We start from the raw sequence: 18,755 nt of genomic DNA on the forward strand, positions 1-18,755 counted from the left end.
AAGTTTTATAAACTTGGCTTTAGCTGCGGCTTATGACCTTGAACCAGAAGCCGCGCCCAACGACAAGCCGCGCGGCATAAGGACTTACGGCATATATGAAGATAAAATGTCAGATGCCTGGTGTAGCGTCCGCTACACCAGACATCCACTTTGCGATGGCCTCACGACAGCAAGGGAAAGCGTGGAAACCTTCAGATAAACTTAAAGTAATTGAGGAGATTGAAGCAGGACAAAAGCTATCAGCAATATCAAAAAGAGAAAATCTTCCAGAAAGTACAGTATCGACATGGATTAAACAGAAAGAAAGCATAAGATCGGTATGTGCCCAAAGTTCATCAAGGCTAAATGATCGCTATGTGCCCGAAGTTCATCAAGGCTAAAAGAGCGTTCGATGTCGGACGATGATTTGGATGGTGCGGTATTGACTTGGTTTAGACGAGTGCGTGGTGAAGGCGTACCTATCAATGAGCTAATTTTATTAGAAAAGGCTAACAAGTTTCTACAGGATTTAGGAAAGGAAACTACCAATTCTCACGGATGGATCGAAGGGGGAAGAAAAGGCATTCTATTGGCGGTCAAAGAGTTGTTAGAGAGTCGGCTGCAGTTAATGTTGAAGAGGTGAAAAATGGAAGGAAGAAGTGCTAACTCCATTTCTCCAGATGTACACTTATGATGACATATTCAATATGGACGAAACCGGGTTGTTTTACAAGCTCATTGTCGACAAAACGCTGCACGTTAAAGGGAAGAAGTGTAGTGGAGGGAAGCTGTCAAAAGAAAGACTGACTGTGGCTATTTGCGCTAATATGTCGGGCACCGAGAAGGAAGTTCCTATCGTAATAAGTTCGGAAAATCCCGCTGTTTCAAAAATGTTACTAACCTTCCACGTCAGTATTACCGCAACAAGAAAGCTTGGATGGTGAATGACATCTTTCAAACGTGGGTAAGAGATTTCTATTGCCGGATGACCAGGAAAAACAGAAAATTGCTTGTCATCATTGACAACTGATCAGCACACCCAACTATGAATAGGCCTATGTCAATCAGGCTTCTATTCACACCATCCAATACTACAAGCATGCTGCAACCTATGGACTAAGGAATTATTCAAAATTTCAAGTCTTGCATCGTCATTCGTCAGTAGGTTTTGCAATCCACCGCTGATTACATTGACACTCATGGAAAAAAGCCAGATGCACTTATCAATGTCTTACAAGCAATACGCTGGGTGCACAGAGCATGAAACTGCGTCACGAAAGAAATGATTGCCAACTGTTTTCACCACGGGCTTGGTTGTACCAACTTTGATCTAACAGACGTGACTTCAACTGCTGATAATAATGAAGAAGGTGACACTGTGAGAAATCTAAATCAGCTACTGCACACCATAGATCTTACATCAAATATTACAGCAAGTATGTAATCTTGAAACAGCCTATGCTGTTACATTATCATGAACTCGACTCCATAAAGGGCTAAATTTACGACTGTCAATGATGCCTAACAAATGTTTTAAAAAAAGTGTTACTTTCCCTAATTTCAAGTTTTGTTTTGCAGATGAGGGTTTGCGGTTGACACAGACGTTACTGTTGCTGAGCATTTGAGTGACGCAGAGATTGTACAGTCCGTGCCATTTTGCGGCACACTGGATGATTTCGATAGAGAAGATGAGGTTGAGATTGTTGCACCTGATCCACCTACCGCGGCTGATGCAAACAACGCTTTAGATGTCCCCAGACGTTTTATAGATATGAGAGAGCGCAAAGACTATAATAACTGTCTAAAATATATATCTACACTCAGTTACACTGTTGATCTTTTTCAACAAATTGCCTTTCCACAGACTACACTCGATAAGTCTTTAAATGAAACAACTGATCAGAGGTAAAGCAGGCTTTGTTGCGTTGGTAGTAAATGTTAATTCATATCAAGTTTTAAAGATATCAGAAAATTTAGATTTTTTCTATCAGCTGAGATTTGTTTGTAGTTTTAGGTGATGTGACTGCCAGGATAAAATTGGCAAAATTGATCTTAGTTAAAACCAATGATATACAGCCCCCCAGGGGGCTGTATATCATTGGTTAAAACGCTCAGAAGAAAAAGATGTATTTTTTCTAAGCGTTTTAACCACGATCAAGGTTTTGCCAATTTTAAGATGAAAACTTCCTGGCAGTCACATCACCTAAAACGACAAACAAATCTCAAGTGATAACAAAATATCTATACTTTCTGATAAATTTTTTTTAAACTTTACATGAGAGGCCTTTCAACTTGCAACAAGCAGTCTATGCTTTTGATGTATATATAGTTTGTATATGTACATGTATCTACTGATAAACACATGCACTTGTGATAGTGCTCTGATAACTCAAATACTTTCGCTCGGTTCTGCGGTCCTGTGTCTTTAAATGAGAGATGTATAGTAGTATAGATAATTTTCAGAGTCTACAAAGCTAGCCACCACTGCACTATTCCAATTTTTACACACTGTCACAGCAAAAACTACAAAAAAATTCTGAGAGACACATTTTTTGTATCGATATGACAGTAAAGCGCTTTTGTATTCGTACATAGCCCCGCGCTACAGCGAATGAAATCAAATCGATTTATCCGACGTAAATATGTGCGTACATTAATAGAGTTACACTTGCTGAGGACGATACTAAAAAGTTTGCACGCTACTCTATTTATAATGCGTCTTTGGACTTTTGGCTCTATCTCATTTATCTTTTTGCAATGTTTTCTCTTTGTGCATGTTTTTTATTAAATCAAATTATTGAAAATTAATAAACACCATTAAAAAAAAACAAAAGATCATATTTAAAATTATTTGGGTGTTTCCAATTCTTCCATATTTTAAAATGGCTGCCAATTGTTGCAGTTTGTTAGAAGCTATCTATGTCCCATTGATGTAGTCGTCAAAACGATGTTAGCAATGAAATTATAATCTGGGGTCAATTATTTATGTGTCTGTATGTGTTATTTACATAACGTTGTCATGTTATCAAGCAGTATCATCATGCAATAAATTTGATCCAATTTTGTTGAAGATTTGAGATGTTGACCCTAACATAAATAACGCGAAGTGATTGTAATAAGTTTCTTTATCAATACATGCAAATTTAGTACAATTAGTAAGCAAGTCAGTAATGGTCATCATTTAGCACCATTGTTAGAATGTAGGTATTGTGAAACGCCTTTCTAGCCCCACTTACGTGAATGTACCGTTTTATTATCAAGTGTTCTCACTCCTAAACCAGGATGGAGTAAACACTTTGGTCAAAGGGTTGAACAATAAAAATCAAAAATTGGTTTGTCCGTTAAGCAGGGTTTTGTGTCTGTGTTTCCCTGGACAATATTTAATAGTCCCAGTCAAATACATTCTTGAGTAAGTCTATCTAGTTTATCTAGCTTCATAGATTTTCTTATGGTTATTCACTTATTCTACTAATTTACTTTGCTTGTGCAATAACATATGAGTTTTGTCTAACTTGCTATTAAAATTTTATTTGGTTTTACCAGATGTGACGCAAAGTTTACACAATAATTTTTTGAGTGAGTGCTCATCACTCATCTATCACTAAGTAGTGATGGTTTTAAAAAACATATTTTATTTACCTAGTTCAGTTCACATGTGACCATTGCTTTTTTCTGCATCTTTATTAAAGAAGATCAAACGGTGCTAAGGCTGGTTGGGAAGTGAATATTTCATTACACGATGGCTAATGCCAGCACTTGAAATGGAGGACACGCGTGCAAATGGTTTTAATTCTAGTCCAGCCCATTCACCGGGTCGCGATCTTTCTTCACAGCTTTTGGAAGCTGGATGGAGAAAATTTTTCAGCAAGCGAGAGCAACGTCCATACTTCTTCAACAAGTTTACAAACCAGTCATTGTGGGATGAGCCGACATTGGGAGTAAGTGCGTATCTTTACGTTTCCCTTGACATTAAGTATTGCTCTTATGTGTGACTTTAGATAGCAATATATTTGCATCCTAATCACTGGACGGGCCGTGTCACCACTTTTTTAAATTGTTTTGAAAAGAGGTGAAAACTAGATTGTCAAATACAATGAGCATGATTTTTTGCAGTTGACAACTAACAATATGTTATATAAAAATACTTGCTGTATACGTTTGCAAATAGATTGTCACTTTTGTAGTTTGTTTAGTTTATTTTTAACATTTTATTCACAAAATTCAAATAATTGAATGTAATTAAATTCAGTCATATAATTTCTTTTAGTTCTGCTGTTGAAAAGTAGCTTTTATGTATAAGGTTTCATCTTTTTTGCTAGAGCCCCGGTCCGTCGCGACATGACCCACTGGGTATCGCAACTCCCTCTCCATCATCAGTAATGTCTCCCCAAGAATGTGCTCCGCGTCGCAGACACTCTAGTTTGGACTCCAACTCGCAAGTACCTACAAAGAAAGCGTCCTTACTTATAAGGTAGGAAAGGTGTTTTCATATTGCAACATGGCTAGGTGCCAAGCAAATACAGTGTCTGCCAGTTTATTATACCTTCAAGGTTAAATTACCTTATCGAATAGCTGGTTAAAGTGCTTATTTCAATTATTGGAAATTTTTTAAGAAAATTTTACAACGCGTGTAAAGAAAGTTGCTGCAGTGTTACATAGTCATCAAATATTGTTGTTTTCTCTTTTAAAATTTAGTATCATAAACATAACGTAATGTAAGCCGATTATTGTTTAAGAAGCTATGGTATGTCTGTCAAAATTTATAATAGAAGTCTACAGTCAGTTGTAGTGTCAATGATCTGCCACGTTGATAGGAGAAATTTACTCTCAACTGGTTTTATATCCTATAATCCGTTGTAGTGTCAGTGGTCTGCCCGTGTTGAAAGGGTAAGAAAATTGTTCAATATATGCTATGGTTGTTTGTCAAGGCAGATTTGCTAATGGGCTACTGTTGTTCACAATTGCAGTTCCTCATGGAATCTCACCATACCTACAAATGTTATTATGTATGAGAGAGCCATGAGCGATGTGTATCCACCCCACCCAATGGTGGAGCAATCTCGGGCCAAAAGTCTACGTAAATTACGGCAGCAGTATGAAGAAGCTTGTATGACAAGGGAAGGTAAGGCAGTAAATTATTAAACTTGATCTTCAGTGTCTTAAATTATGCAATACATTCAAGATAGAAAAATTTAGTCTCTCTAATTTTCGTATTTACAAATCACTCGCTTGATTTATCAGGAAGATTGAAGTAAGAACCGTGAATTAGCCACCCATTTTTTTTTTAGTGTTGATTTGTGCTTCGTGTCATATTTGTTCACATCAGCGTGCAATATTCATTTTTTGGATTTTCATGATTAATTGCAGGATTTTTTAATTTCTTCAGGGAAATTCAAAAATCCTCACTATTCAAGTTCAGCTTATACTAAAATACAAAGTATAAGTCAATATAAAAAATCATTATGGATTGGTTCCGTTTTTTATGCTCATCTTGGCTGTATTGTAATACATGTAAGACTCATCTAGGTATTCATGCCCCACTCGAGTCATTCAACCGATGGCTTCTTGAACGCAAGGTTGCTGACAGAGCAGCGGGCCTAACCTCTGACCCTATACTGTCGAGTGACTGCGAGAACCCTGTATCTCCGTCCATGTGTAGAGAAATTCTCAATGATATACCGGTGAAGTTAGTCAAGCCCAAGTATGTGAGTGATGCCCGGCGTCAGCTCACCAAATATGCTGAAGGGGCTAAGAAGATAATCGAAAGCAGGTGACATGCCCTACTATTAATTCTATCACACGGTGCAGTGCGCACTTTGAGAATGTCTATGATTTTAGCCTACCGCTTCATGTTACATCTTGCTTACAATATTTGCACTAACACAGATGGGCAATAATAGAAAAGGTTTTCTGCATATTCTCTCCAGGGACACAATTGATTTGTTCAAAGCGTTTTGACTTCATTTATTTTTGTTTTAATTTTGTTCTTGTGATTTCTGCATGATAGAGAAAAGTTGTTTGTAAAAATTCAAATTGTATAAATATGCAAGAATACATCATAATACAACTGGCACACCGCTGTGTCCAGTTCAATATTTGTGCGAGACAATTTCGGTTAAACGTTTGGAGATCAGTAAATAGTCTCGACATTTTCTTTGTACGTCGCTTTAGTAAAAATAATGAATTCTAGCATTATTTCCCTACTCATGTTAGTAGTAAGTCCCATAAGTACAACCGCATTGACATCACCATTCTGAAGCTGGTATTAGTGTATAGTCAGTACCCATATATGACTGGTGAGCATACATTTGTCAGATGTATTGATATTATGATTCTTGGCTAAAGACAGGCAGCTTGTCTGGCTACACTATTTCCCGATTAGTTAATTTATTAATTCATCCGCATCATTTCAATGTTATAGTATACACACACATACATGCATATTCTAGCATATATAGTATACACACACATACATGCATATTCTAGCATATATAGTATACACACACATACATGCATATTCTAGCATATATAGTATACACACACGTACATGCATATTCTAGCATATATAGTATACACACACATACATGCATATTCTAGCATATATAGTATACACACACATACATGCATATTCTAGCATATATAGTATACACACACATACATGCATATTCTAGCATATATAGTATACACACACATACATGCATATTCTAGCATATATAGTATACACACACATACATGCATATTCTAGCATATATAGTATACACACACATACATGCATATTCTAGCATATATAGTATACACACACATACATGCATATTCTAGCATATATAGTATACACACACATACATGCATATTCTAGCATATATAGTATACACACACATACATGCATATTCTAGCTAGTTTGCTCATTCTTTGCTTTTAGAATGACTCTTAAAGGGAACAAAGTGGTTGGGAGGAGGTCGGCTCAAGTTTTGTATTATGGCTCTAATCCAGTCTGGGAGTAATTGTTAAGAATATCGCCTTAGGGAAATATGCCTAGTTTAATTTGGGCAGCTTGGCTGTGAGTGGCTAAATTAAGGTTACGTTTCTTTTTATCGATGGGCATTCACTAGTATATAGCTGGTCATCTTTTGCTAACAAATAGCACTAGAGGACTTTAATTAGCCATATTTTATTTGTAAATGATAATTTGTAAAGATGTTATCATATGGATAGGTTTGCTGAAGCCTTTCACGTCATTTGTTCGTTTTAGAAAATTCTGCTCTTGCAATCAAACTATTAAACTCATTTATAACTTGAATAAAGGATCGGTCGATTGGTCGATCAACATCTAGCTTATATTCCCTTGCAGAAATGTGACACCTGAAAGCAGGAAGATTGTCAAATGGAATGTGGAAGACTCTTTTGCTTGGGTGAGGCGGCAAATGAATGCCTCATATGATGACTACATGGAGAGGCTCGCTCACCTGAAGCGTCAGTGTCAGCCCCACATAAAAGAGGCAGCCAGTGCGGGTACAGAGTCTATTTGCCGGAAGATGTATAACTTGGCTAAAGATGACACTCGTAAACTCTCTGAGATGTCAGCTTCCATCTGGAAAGAAAATGGCATTGAAGGTTTGTCTCATCATTTTATTTTAAACCATTGTTTTATAACTTACTTTTTATAAAACATATTTTTTAACATGTATTGTTAAAGCTTGTTTTTAATTTAATGAATATTTAAAATATGCTATTATTTGAGTTTGACAAGTTTATGATGCTTTTCACTGGAGGCATAGTATCTGTTTCTCCATATCACCAAATTGTATGCAGTCAAACCTCAACTTACAATTATTTTTTCATAAGAAATTTTTGACGGATAAAATTCCAACATGCAATGCCCATAGTTTCTCGAAATGTTGCAGTTTTTTAAATCAATATACATACTCAGTTCTCCATTACGGCATCTCAGCAGCATAGCGACTGTTAAAACTGTGACTGACAGCGGAGCAACTTCACAACGGCAGCGTAATCAGGTTAGCGACTTTCAGAATGGCTTTTGTTTTTATGGTGACTGCGTTACGCCATCGACTGATGAATAGTAACTTTAACGTCAACTTCAGAATAAAATCTGCTTTTGTTAGTAATTATGTATTCATGTTTACATGTTTGGATTTGCCTTGTGAGAAGCTTGATATGGCTCACTCAAGTTCATCAGACAGGGATTGTTGAAGGCGCTGATATGCAGAATTATGTTTGTAAAACTTGCAGTGACCTTCATAGAGGTTTATAAAATTAAGTAAAAGAAGTGACAGGTCAATGGTCGATCCCCCGCTGTTAGATGGCAGAAAGGGCAAACGGCTCAAGTTGTTCCTTAGCTAAGGGAGAAAAGTTTGACAGAAAGCCTGAGGCAAGCGACAAGAACCACCTTAGTACCTCCCAAGGAAACTCATGAAAGGTCTTATCCAAGCAGTTGGAGAAGATCATAACATAAGAGACCACAGCAGTATATTCTTAACTAACTGATAAATCCCGAAGGTCTTTTCAACTCTTTTGTACAAAAGGCAAATATATTAAATATTAAACCAGGGATGCGCTAAGGCTGGTTGTAAAGGTCGTCTGACGACACGTTGTACATGTAAGTTAATTTAAAAATAAGCATGACATGATTTGGGTAACTTTGGTATTTTGAAATTTTGTTTTGAATCGTTTTAAATCATGTATGTGTTATGTGGTTATTATACATTAAATGTTCTTTTTAATTAATATCAGTTAGACATTTTTTGCTAAGCAGTAGTTTGGTGGATTTGGTTAAAGACCTTTTTGCGTTTGATGAGGCATTTTGGCTGAAATTTAATCGTTTGGCAAGAATAATTGAAAACTAATTTTAATTCCTTTAACTTAAATTCTTTTAACAATCAGGCAGTATGTATAATTGCATGTTTTGCATGAGTCTCTGTCAGTCGTTTAATTGACGTGGTAAAAGGTTTTAACTGGAATGTTGGGTGGACAGGAATAGGGCTAGCAAAGCAATAATGTCTACGTTATGATAATTGCTCTTTTACATATGGTTATCTATTATCATATGGTTGTCATAGCAACAGTCACCGTTTTAAAACTCGCTATTATGTAGTCGCTATTTAAATAATTGCTATGCCGAACCCATACCCTCCTTCACATAGTTTGGTTTGAGGTTAGTTGAATGATATTAAACAGTGCTTGATAGTATCCTTTTTAAATTTACCCATATCTCTTGAAGACTAGTGTGAGTGGTAGTAGTGGTGAAATGAGAAAGAATCACATGCTTTTCTCAGAATTAGAACTAGTAACAGAAAAGTATGAGGAAGCATTATTAAAGGTTTTGTGACTGAATTTTAATATTATGTCTATTTGTTTTATTGTAATCGCGGTATGCTGTTTTACCGCAATGATTTTGATGTTAGGAAAGCATAAAACCAGATTTGGTGAAAAAAACTAATGCCATGCAAGATCCAAGCTGTGACATGGGACTTTTTTCCAGCTCATAAATGTATGTTATGTGATGTCAATCTTAAAGGTTGACTTGCAACAAAATTCACATTACCGTTATTTTATATGAAAAGATTCACCATGTCTTATTCTGTTGTGTTGTAGGTGCAAAATATGTGGAAAGGTGATTACAAGCTCTTAAAAGCTCAAAAACGAACAGAAAATCACAGCTACACGAGACCGCCGTAGTTTGGATTCCCTTTCCAAAACGGCTCAAATGTGATGCAGTTGTGAGAGATGGTTTCTGTTTACACTTTCTTGCAACCTTATTCCTCGAAATATTTTCACAAATATACTTCACGCATTCAATAAAACTATGTTTATTGTTCTTACGCGTCTGTTTTATCGTCATTGTAATGCTGTCATTTTAGCACTGATATCTTATAACTTACCGTAAAAATTCGTTAAACTTTTTAACCTTAGCTCGAAGAAGTACATATCATTGTCTGATAATCATGACGAGCCTGTTGGTCACCTATGATAATCAAAAAGTGCTGCAAAAAATTATTTGCGAAGTATTGGGTCACATGATCAGAGAACGACTTGACGATTGAATAATGCCGAAACAAAACTGTAAAGTAGCGAACATCTATATTTGATACGGGTTTTTCAGTAGAACCTGATGTGTTTGTCATAAACTAGCGCTATGAAAAGTTTTATATTGAGCCTCTGATTGGCCTTTCAATTCACGTGATAACATCACATGTCAAAACAATAACCACATTGTTTGAGTACGTCAGAGAATTAAATTGATTCCAACCTACGGCATTTTTCGTAATGGCGGCGATTAACTGTTCGTTTTTGAGCTTTTAAGAGCTTTTAATCACATTTCCACATATTTGGCACTTACAACACAACAGAGTAAGACATGGTGAAGCTTTTGATACCAAATAACTGTAATGTGAATTTTGTTGCAAGTCAACCTTTAAGATTAGCCAATGCTTGAACACGAGACAAAAGCTTTTCTGTTGGCCGCAGTTTTAAAACATTTTCCCCATCTAGTCGTTTTGTTACATGTTTTTGTTAAGTAACAGGTAGTTATAATGGGAGATCAAAGTGCATGTAGATTTCACAAATACCGAAGAAGTCTGCCCTGTATTTATATGTCAGTCATATCTATCTTATGAAGCTAAGCTATGATATGGTCAGTCATGCCTCTCTCAATAGACTAAGTTAACATTCTCTCGTATTTCTTTTGTTATTTTTATTGTAAACAATTCTGTCTACTCCTTAATTTAATCTGTCATGTCAACATTGCAATCTCACCATGTTTATCGTGTTCTTGTTATTTGTATTACAACTAATGCATTATACGCTACTCCAGTCACTCTTTTGTCATATGCGTTACTTTTACAGAAGTGATATCCCCAGTTCTAGTCACGGAGAGGAAAGTATTCTGTTATCCAAGAATACTTGGCACACCCTCTCCTCGACTGCCTACCATCAGCGTGTCATCATCTTCAGATGCCATATCACTTACTTACAATGAGGAAAGCCTCTCCATGAACATGCAATATTTCTATAAGCTGGTTGGTGTCCTTAGGTTTCTCTTCTGAAAGGGTTACAATTGTGTCAAATTTTAAAAGATTTTATCGGAAAGTATGGATCCTTTTCTATCATGTGAGATTTCGCTGGATGTTTGAGGTGATTTGACTGCTAGGATGTTTCAAGATTAACATCGGCTTAACTTGGTTGCGGTTAAAACACTCAGAGGAACAAAACTTCTCCATAATTGGTATCAGTAGTCACACTTCCTGTTTGTCCTTCTCGTTATGACACCGGCTATTGCATTCAAGTTTCAGTGTTACGCGTCTCTATTGACATGTATTTAATTTCGTATTTGCTCATGATTGTTGTGATTTATTTGTAACTTCAAATATTGCTTTAAATACATTTTTATAGGTGTTTCTAATGGTTCAAAGATTGGTTAGTTAGAATTTGTCACATTGTTTTTTCTGAATGCTGTGTAAACCGAAATGCTGTGCCGATGAGACCATATATTTATCACTTATAAAGTTATAAGCAATATACGCAACTACTGATGTCATGAATGGAGACGTTTAGATATGTCTCTTCTGGGCATTTTAACCGTGATCAGGTTTTGTCGAATTTCATTTTGAAACATCCAGACGGTCTAATCACCTAAAACACCAAACAAAATTCTAAGTGATAGAAAAATATCTATACTTTCTGATAAAATATTTTAAAATTTGATGTCAATGACTCTTTAAATATTCATATCTCACATTAATGTGGGATTGTCTTCCATCGTTGTGTTGGAGCTCAATATCACTGTGTTGTTCTTTGCAGGAGTGTCTGTACAGGCTGAACTGCAAGGATGATCCAAGGAATGAGCATTTTTTAGCACGGGTTTGGTGCCTGCTGCGTAGGTATCAGGTTAGACAATACTCATTTGTTGACTAGATACCATGCTTGTATTTTAAGAAGAATCCAATGAAGATGCCAATATTCTTAGGATTGTCTTAAACTGATGCCAAGCTACCAGTTTTGAAAATTTTCATGTGATTAGACTTTGTATGATTTATCATGAAATAATACATCGGAGTGGTATCATAGGTAAGATGATTCTGCACGAGCTATGTATCTAGATTGTTGATTGGCAACCTTGCAGACATACTTTGGTGTGCACAAGAATGAAGGTGCGGCACTTCAAGCAGCGCTGCCAGCAACAGTTTTTGAGTGCCTCAGTCGGATATTTGGAGTGACTTTTGAATGCTTTGCGTCTCCCCTCAACTGCTATTACAAACAGTATTGCTCTGCCTTTTCAGACACCGATGGTTACTTTGGCTCAAGGGGGTAAGTCTTACTAAAAGTACTTCCATACTAGTTCTTCCATTATTCTCATACAGTCATACTTCAACATACAAGTGTCCCAACTTACGAGAAATTTGAAATATGAGCAGAATTTCGAGCATTATTCTGCATTAAGATATGAGACAAGTTTGAGATATGATCATATGAGCATACGAGATGGTTTTTGATGCGGCTGCTACGTGGCCAAGTATGCGAGAGAAATAAACAAATATTTAACAAAAGCATAAGAAGGCCAAGCCAACAATTCGAAGCTTTGTTTCTGGGAGTTAAAGATGAGCATTGATCAATCCATTTTCCTCACTTTCTACAAGCGAGAAGTGTACATAAATTCTAATCATAAATCCAATTTACTAGCTAAAACTGTCAAAGAAAATTTGAAGCAAATATGGCTAGGTTAAACGATAAAAAAGTTATGAAACGATGATTCGGGATGACAACAGGTTATAATTTTATTAATTATTAAATGTAATCATGAATAATAAAATTATTACCTTTAGTTTAATATACATAGGAAACTCAAAGTTAACGATAAATTTACCTCTATTCTCCTTATCTTCCTCTGCAGTATAACGCTGCTTGCGCTTGTCAGCTTCAACCTTAGGCTGTCTGCCCAATATTTAACCACCTGATACTCAGGAAACTCTGAGACACCTTCGATGGATTTGGAAGCATTGTTAAAATTCTGTTGTTTGTCAATAAAACGAGTCGGCGCAGCATGTGCGATCTAGTAATAAAGTAAATGTTCTAACGACGAGAATCTTCGATATCACGGACAATGCGTTTTACTTGCAATAACATTTATAATGACCTAAATTTCGTGCTGATGATTGGCTAAAGAAAAGATAGCATATTTATCGCTCACGGATTCTTTCATATACGCTCACTATATTCGTCACGAATAAAGCACCCGCTTGAATTTGAGCGTTTCATATGATCTCATTCAAACGCTAATATCTCTGGACATGGCTAGTTTAAAAAGACAAAAAACGACATCAAATTGTAGCTGTTGTTTTAGCCTTATATTGGTCTTAATTTCATTTGAATGACTTCAATAGTGCAATCACATCTTTAAGGCTCATTTTACAAACGAATTAAAAAGAAACTATTCTTAGGTATCTCTCACTTCCTGTAGAATTGTATTGATTCGGAGCATACTGCCAGTAAGAATTGAATTGAATCAAGTTTCTTACTGTCATCATAGAGGAATTAACTCGATTCTTTATTTTTAATAAGGGAAACAACTTGAGTCAAAATGCACCAATCCTTCAATTTATAATTATTCTGTTTACAAAAAATCCAAAACTGACCTTGATGTCTCAAATAACACGATATGTTACTTGATGTGCACCAAAACCAAGATGTCAGTGCAGTCCCATGTTGCCACCCGTACACATTTTTAAAAAACTTCGATATCACTGGGTATATTTAGTTGGTCAATATTATGTAATACGCACTAGCTTTATGGTTTGTTTGCACACTAACAATAAGCATATTTATAAGCTTCATAGCCGCTTGCAAATATCGTTCATTCTATCGAAAAACCTTTATAACAACTTGCCTTTGTACCTATAAAAAACAACAATCACGGAATGATCGTTTGGGCGTATATGATACACTGATTGCAGTGTTTCAGATAGTGTTTAGAAAGTCGGGTTACCATTGTGCCAAAAACGAACAAGTTGCACAGTTTTTCCTTTACTCACGGAACGCAGCATAAAATTGTGATTTCGGTTTTTTTTTTCCGATTTAGTATGAATGAAAGAAATATTTTAAACACCGACCTAAACATATTTCTGCTAGGGAAGTCTTTCAAAACTGGACCAGTGATATTTTTGGCTACTACATTTTCATATTAGACCACGTGTCTGCGTTTTGGTCAAACTCCAAAAACGATAACGTTTTTCTTTTTCAGCCGATTTCACCAAACTACAAAAATATTAAACATTCCTTTTGTTTTTCAAGTGTATTGTTTTTTGTGCAGAATTTTTTGCCGATTCCAAAAATCTTTAAATTGAACTTATATGACAACTCTGGTTTTACAGCAAAAAGATCGAGTGTATGCTAGCAAAAATGGTAGGCATGAATTAATTCTACCCAAACAGCAATGAATCCCTAGTGAAGTAGTTGATATTTGCTATACAAACAGTCAATAGACTGAGCTAATGCTTGTAGCTGAATTAGCAATTGTTATTGTTATTTAGATATATTGCCATAGGTCAATTTTTGTAAGAATTGATATAAAATTAATTTTGTTTATTTGGAAAAATTGAATCGAGTCATTGAAGGTAAGATAGCTATGGAATTGGCAATTGAATTGTGATGTTTTTGCAATGAGTTGTGAATTGAACCGATTCTTACATGACATATGATACAAAAGAATTGGGAATTGAATTGTTAATTTTTTGATGAGAATTGAAATGAATCAAGTCATTTTAAAGCTTTATGAGCGTCTCTGGTATATATTCCATCACCTCTAGTTTAACCGGTTAAATCTATGCATCTACCACGATAAAATTAATAAATAAAAACATCGAAAGGAAAAGAGAGAGAGAATAATTTTAGGCAAAATTTACTCAAGCAGTGACTGGTATTTCAGCTAGAAAATGTTATTCATCTTTTGTAGGCCTCTGCTAGACTTTCATCCTATTGCTGGCTCATTTGAAGCGAATCCACCTTTCAGTGAGGAGTTGATGGAGTCTATGGTTAATCATTTTGAGGTAAGAGTTTGACTCGATACGATACGAAATCTAATCATCGGATTTGTCAGCATTTGCATCATTCAAGCTTTTTAATTTTGTCAAGTAATTTGCTTGTTAGCATTGACCCTAATATTGCAAGTACTTGCCTTTTAGAATTTGCTAGAGAACTCTTCTGAAGCACTCTCATTTGTCGTCTGTCTACCAGAGTGGAGAGACCCACCTACAAAGGCACTCATCAGGCTGGAGTCATCTAGGTAATCTTTGATACACTTCTTTGAACTCGGCTTGGATTGTTATGGTTTTTTGGCAAAATTAGCTCAAGAAGACATTGTGCCTAAATGAAAGTGGTTACTCGTAATATGTCTTGGGAATGCCCCTTGAAATTCAGCCTGTTACGAATGATCGCGCACTGTCTGCCTGTTCCAACCTATCAGGAAAATAGCATTGATAGATGAGCAGTCGCAGTCTTTGCATTTATTAGGTTATGTTATTATAGGTTGTATACTAACTAGTACTCTATCCTTGTACTAACTGATACTCTAATCTTGTACTAACTAGTACTCTATCCTTGTACTAACTGATACTCTATTCTTGTACTAACTGGTACTCTATCCTTGTACTAACTGGTACTCTATCTTTGTGCTAACTGGTACTCTATCCTTATACTAACTGATACTCTATTCTTGTACTAACTGGTACTCTATCCTTGTACTAACTGATACTCTATTCTTGTACTAACTGGTACTCTATCCTTGTACTAACTGGTACTCTATCCTTGTACTAACTGTATTCTATTCTGGTGCTAACTGGTACTTTATCCTTGTACTAACTGGTACTCTATCCTAATAGAGATAACACTCTAGACTATTAGGGTACTAGTATATATAATAGAGATAACACACTACACTATTAGGGTACTAGTATTTACATTGTATAATAGAGATAACACACTAGACTATTAGGGTACTAGTATTTATAATAGAGATAACAGGCTAGACTATTAGAGTACTAGTATTTATAATAGAGATAACACGCTAGACTATTAGGGTACTAGTATATATAATAGAGATAACACACTAGACTATTAGGGTACTAGTACATATAATAGAGATAACACACTAGACTATTAGGGTACTAGTATTTATAATAGAGATAACACGCTAGACTATTAGGGTACTAGTATTTATAATAGAGATAACACACTAGACTATTAGGGTACTAGTATATATAATAGAGATAACACACTAGACTATTAGGGTACTAGTACATATAATAGAGATAACACACTAGACTATTAGGGACTAGTGTATATAATAGCGATATCCCTGTATGTCGTTTTCTCTCCCAATTGTGGCAAGAAACAAAATGATAATTTTAAGGCTAACTATGAGATTCTCGTTAGTGAAATCAACTTTGACAACTTGTACGACATGACATGTACGACATGACGCTGTATGAAATCTTTTACGTAATACAAAACACAAACTTTACATGAATTCTTTATGTTAACTGGAATTCACATTTTATAAGGTTTATGTTATAGGAGTGTCTACTGTAAAAAAGTCTCTTTACGTAGGCACAAACTGAAAAACTGTCATAATAAAAACCTGGAATTTGAATTGCCAAAAACAAAAGCTGTCCTACTCTTCATGTAATACATTATAACTCCAAATTATACAACGAATGAAATTAACACTTTTCGTTCACTGGCTTTCGCTAGCCAACAAAACTGAGTGAGACTCATTGTATGTCGTATCCACTAGAAGCAAATGGGCCAAGACACGAAATAAACAAATGGGCCAAAGTATTAAATGCCATTCAGCCTTTCGTGTCGAGAAATATTGTTTGTAAATCGAAACAAAATTTCTCTCCTTTCGTAACTCGAAAATTTTCTATGTAGAGGTTCCACTGTATACTCACTCACCCTCAACCTTTGTAGGCTATATCCTGATACTAACTGATATTTGGGTACAGCCACGGGCCTAGTAGTCTAGGGTGCCTGGCATGTGAACTACAAGTTTTGGCCTCATTTTGGCAAAGGCTACTGGTTGTAACAAGAAGGTTATCTGACCTCGAATTGTTTCCTCAACCAAATCAGCACGGCAGAGTAGTCTGCACGCTGACAGCCATTTACATATCTAGAGTTTAGTGAAAATCATTCCAACACATGCTATTTTACTCTATAGGTTTAAAAGGAAAGAGTTTGTGGTGCCGGCTCTTGAACACCAGTATAGGAATGGCTTTCAGCATATCTGCTCCAAGTAAGCCTTATTCATTTCTTATGCAGTCTTTTTCTCACATATGAATCAGGTTTGTTTTTAAGTAGCCTTATATGTTTTATTATGCTGCTACATACGCGGAGTCATTATAATTCTTTCCTGTCAATGCTCTAGCAATACACTCAGTGTTTGTATACAGCTTCGACTTATTTTACACTCGAGGTTTATTATAGTGCAATGACTCTTGTAGACAGTGTCTAGTTGGTTCTGCGTTTTCATCTCTCTCGATAGTGTCATATGGCTGCGGCCTCAGCGTAGTTACTGAGTGTTTTACCTGTTGATATTGAAGACGCTAGTAGAATATTGCTCATAAGCTGATATATGCCGAGAATTCTAACATTTTTGTTGTAGATTTTCTAGGTTTGCAGCATATTGAATGTTTGTCTTGCCGAACACCAGGTATTCCGGTTTTTGTATATTTATAGAGATGAGCTGCACATTCACTCCTCTCATGGAACACTCTTAGTATTCCTACAGAATGAGAAAGGTTTTGAGAAGTGGACTCCCAATTCTGAACGTCTTTCCGAGTTGGCTATTTCATTCCAGGTGTCCAAGACTAAGTAATATCTCATCAATATAAATAGGCTATTTCTATAATCTGTACATTAGTTCTTCTATTCATGAGCTAGAATACATATATATGTAAATTTATTTTGAGATCAACTTGTACATAATACTGATCATCGGTTGACTATTATAGATTGAATAGAACTCGATTCACTCTCTCATTTGCCAGCAATTCATATTTTACATGATTTTTTCAGTTAGTGATATTTGATATGCCAAGTCATGTTATTTATATGTTCACACATAATTTATGCTGGATTATGTTAAATAGGTTTTTCAATTCTATGAAATCTTTTTTTTTGTACATACACTGCTAGGAAATTTATTAAACAATGATAGACTTGACTTTTGAGAATCAACTCCAAAGTCTTGGAGATGAGTTACAATGTGTATCTCAAAAAATGTAAAAAAAATATATTTTGTTATCTATATGTTCTTAAAGAACTGATTCCCCTTGTTTCACTCTTTTACACAAACATGATAGCTATAATGTTTTTACGCGAGTAGCTCTTCAATACAAAGATTCTTTTATATTTTGCATATTGCAGCAGTTTTTTATGAACGGGTTGGTACGTGAGCTTGCAGATTAGACTTGCCAACAAATTATTTGCAGCAGTGGAGACATTAAAACAGTTTTGCACCTGTGGCATTCGAATGTGTCCCACAAGAAACCTTGGTTTCAAGAAAGTCTAGGACAGGGCTGGGCAAAGTGTGGCTCTAGAGCTGCATGCGGCTCTTTGCAAATTTTGTTGCGGCTCTTTCAACTCTGTAAAAATTCAAATCTTTTTGACGTATATAAAAATATCCTTATAATATACTGTACAAAACCACATGCATTGGGACATATTAGGCTTATTTAAATGTGCACTATTACTGCATTATATATAGCCTA

The 18,755-nt window shown here is 35.7% G+C and overlaps 1 protein-coding gene across 1 annotated transcript; it reads left to right on the forward strand.

Annotated features, from left to right (window-relative positions):
- The first annotated feature begins 3,443 nt into the window (after positions 1 to 3,443).
- On the forward strand, positions 3,444 to 18,373 carry LOC137392861 (mRNA (2'-O-methyladenosine-N(6)-)-methyltransferase-like). Its single transcript, XM_068079206.1, has 12 exons — positions 3,444 to 3,917; positions 4,299 to 4,450; positions 4,947 to 5,101; positions 5,506 to 5,749; positions 7,328 to 7,590; positions 10,840 to 11,012; positions 11,794 to 11,880; positions 12,116 to 12,300; positions 14,942 to 15,035; positions 15,171 to 15,271; positions 17,204 to 17,278; positions 17,722 to 18,373. Exons 1-12 carry the CDS (start codon positions 3,726 to 3,728, stop codon positions 17,858 to 17,860), a joined length of 1,860 nt encoding a protein of 619 aa, XP_067935307.1. The 5' UTR covers positions 3,444 to 3,725; the 3' UTR covers positions 17,861 to 18,373.
- The last annotated feature ends 382 nt before the right edge of the window (positions 18,374 to 18,755 follow it).

Source organism: Watersipora subatra, chromosome 1 (assembly GCF_963576615.1).
Source record: "Watersipora subatra chromosome 1, tzWatSuba1.1, whole genome shotgun sequence".
Classification (NCBI taxonomy): Eukaryota; Metazoa; Bryozoa; class Gymnolaemata; order Cheilostomatida; family Watersiporidae; genus Watersipora; species Watersipora subatra.

Excerpts from the sequence above, each read along its gene's own strand:
- LOC137392861 (XM_068079206.1), top strand. The coding sequence starts at position 3,726 with ATGCCAGCACTTGAAATGGAGGACACGCGTGCAAATGGTTTTAATTCT. Across the intron at positions 4,451-4,946 it reads AAAGCGTCCTTACTTATAAG|TTCCTCATGGAATCTCACCA; the intron begins GTAGGAAAGGTG and ends TCACAATTGCAG. Across the intron at positions 15,036-15,170 it reads CTATGGTTAATCATTTTGAG|AATTTGCTAGAGAACTCTTC; the intron begins GTAAGAGTTTGA and ends CTTGCCTTTTAG.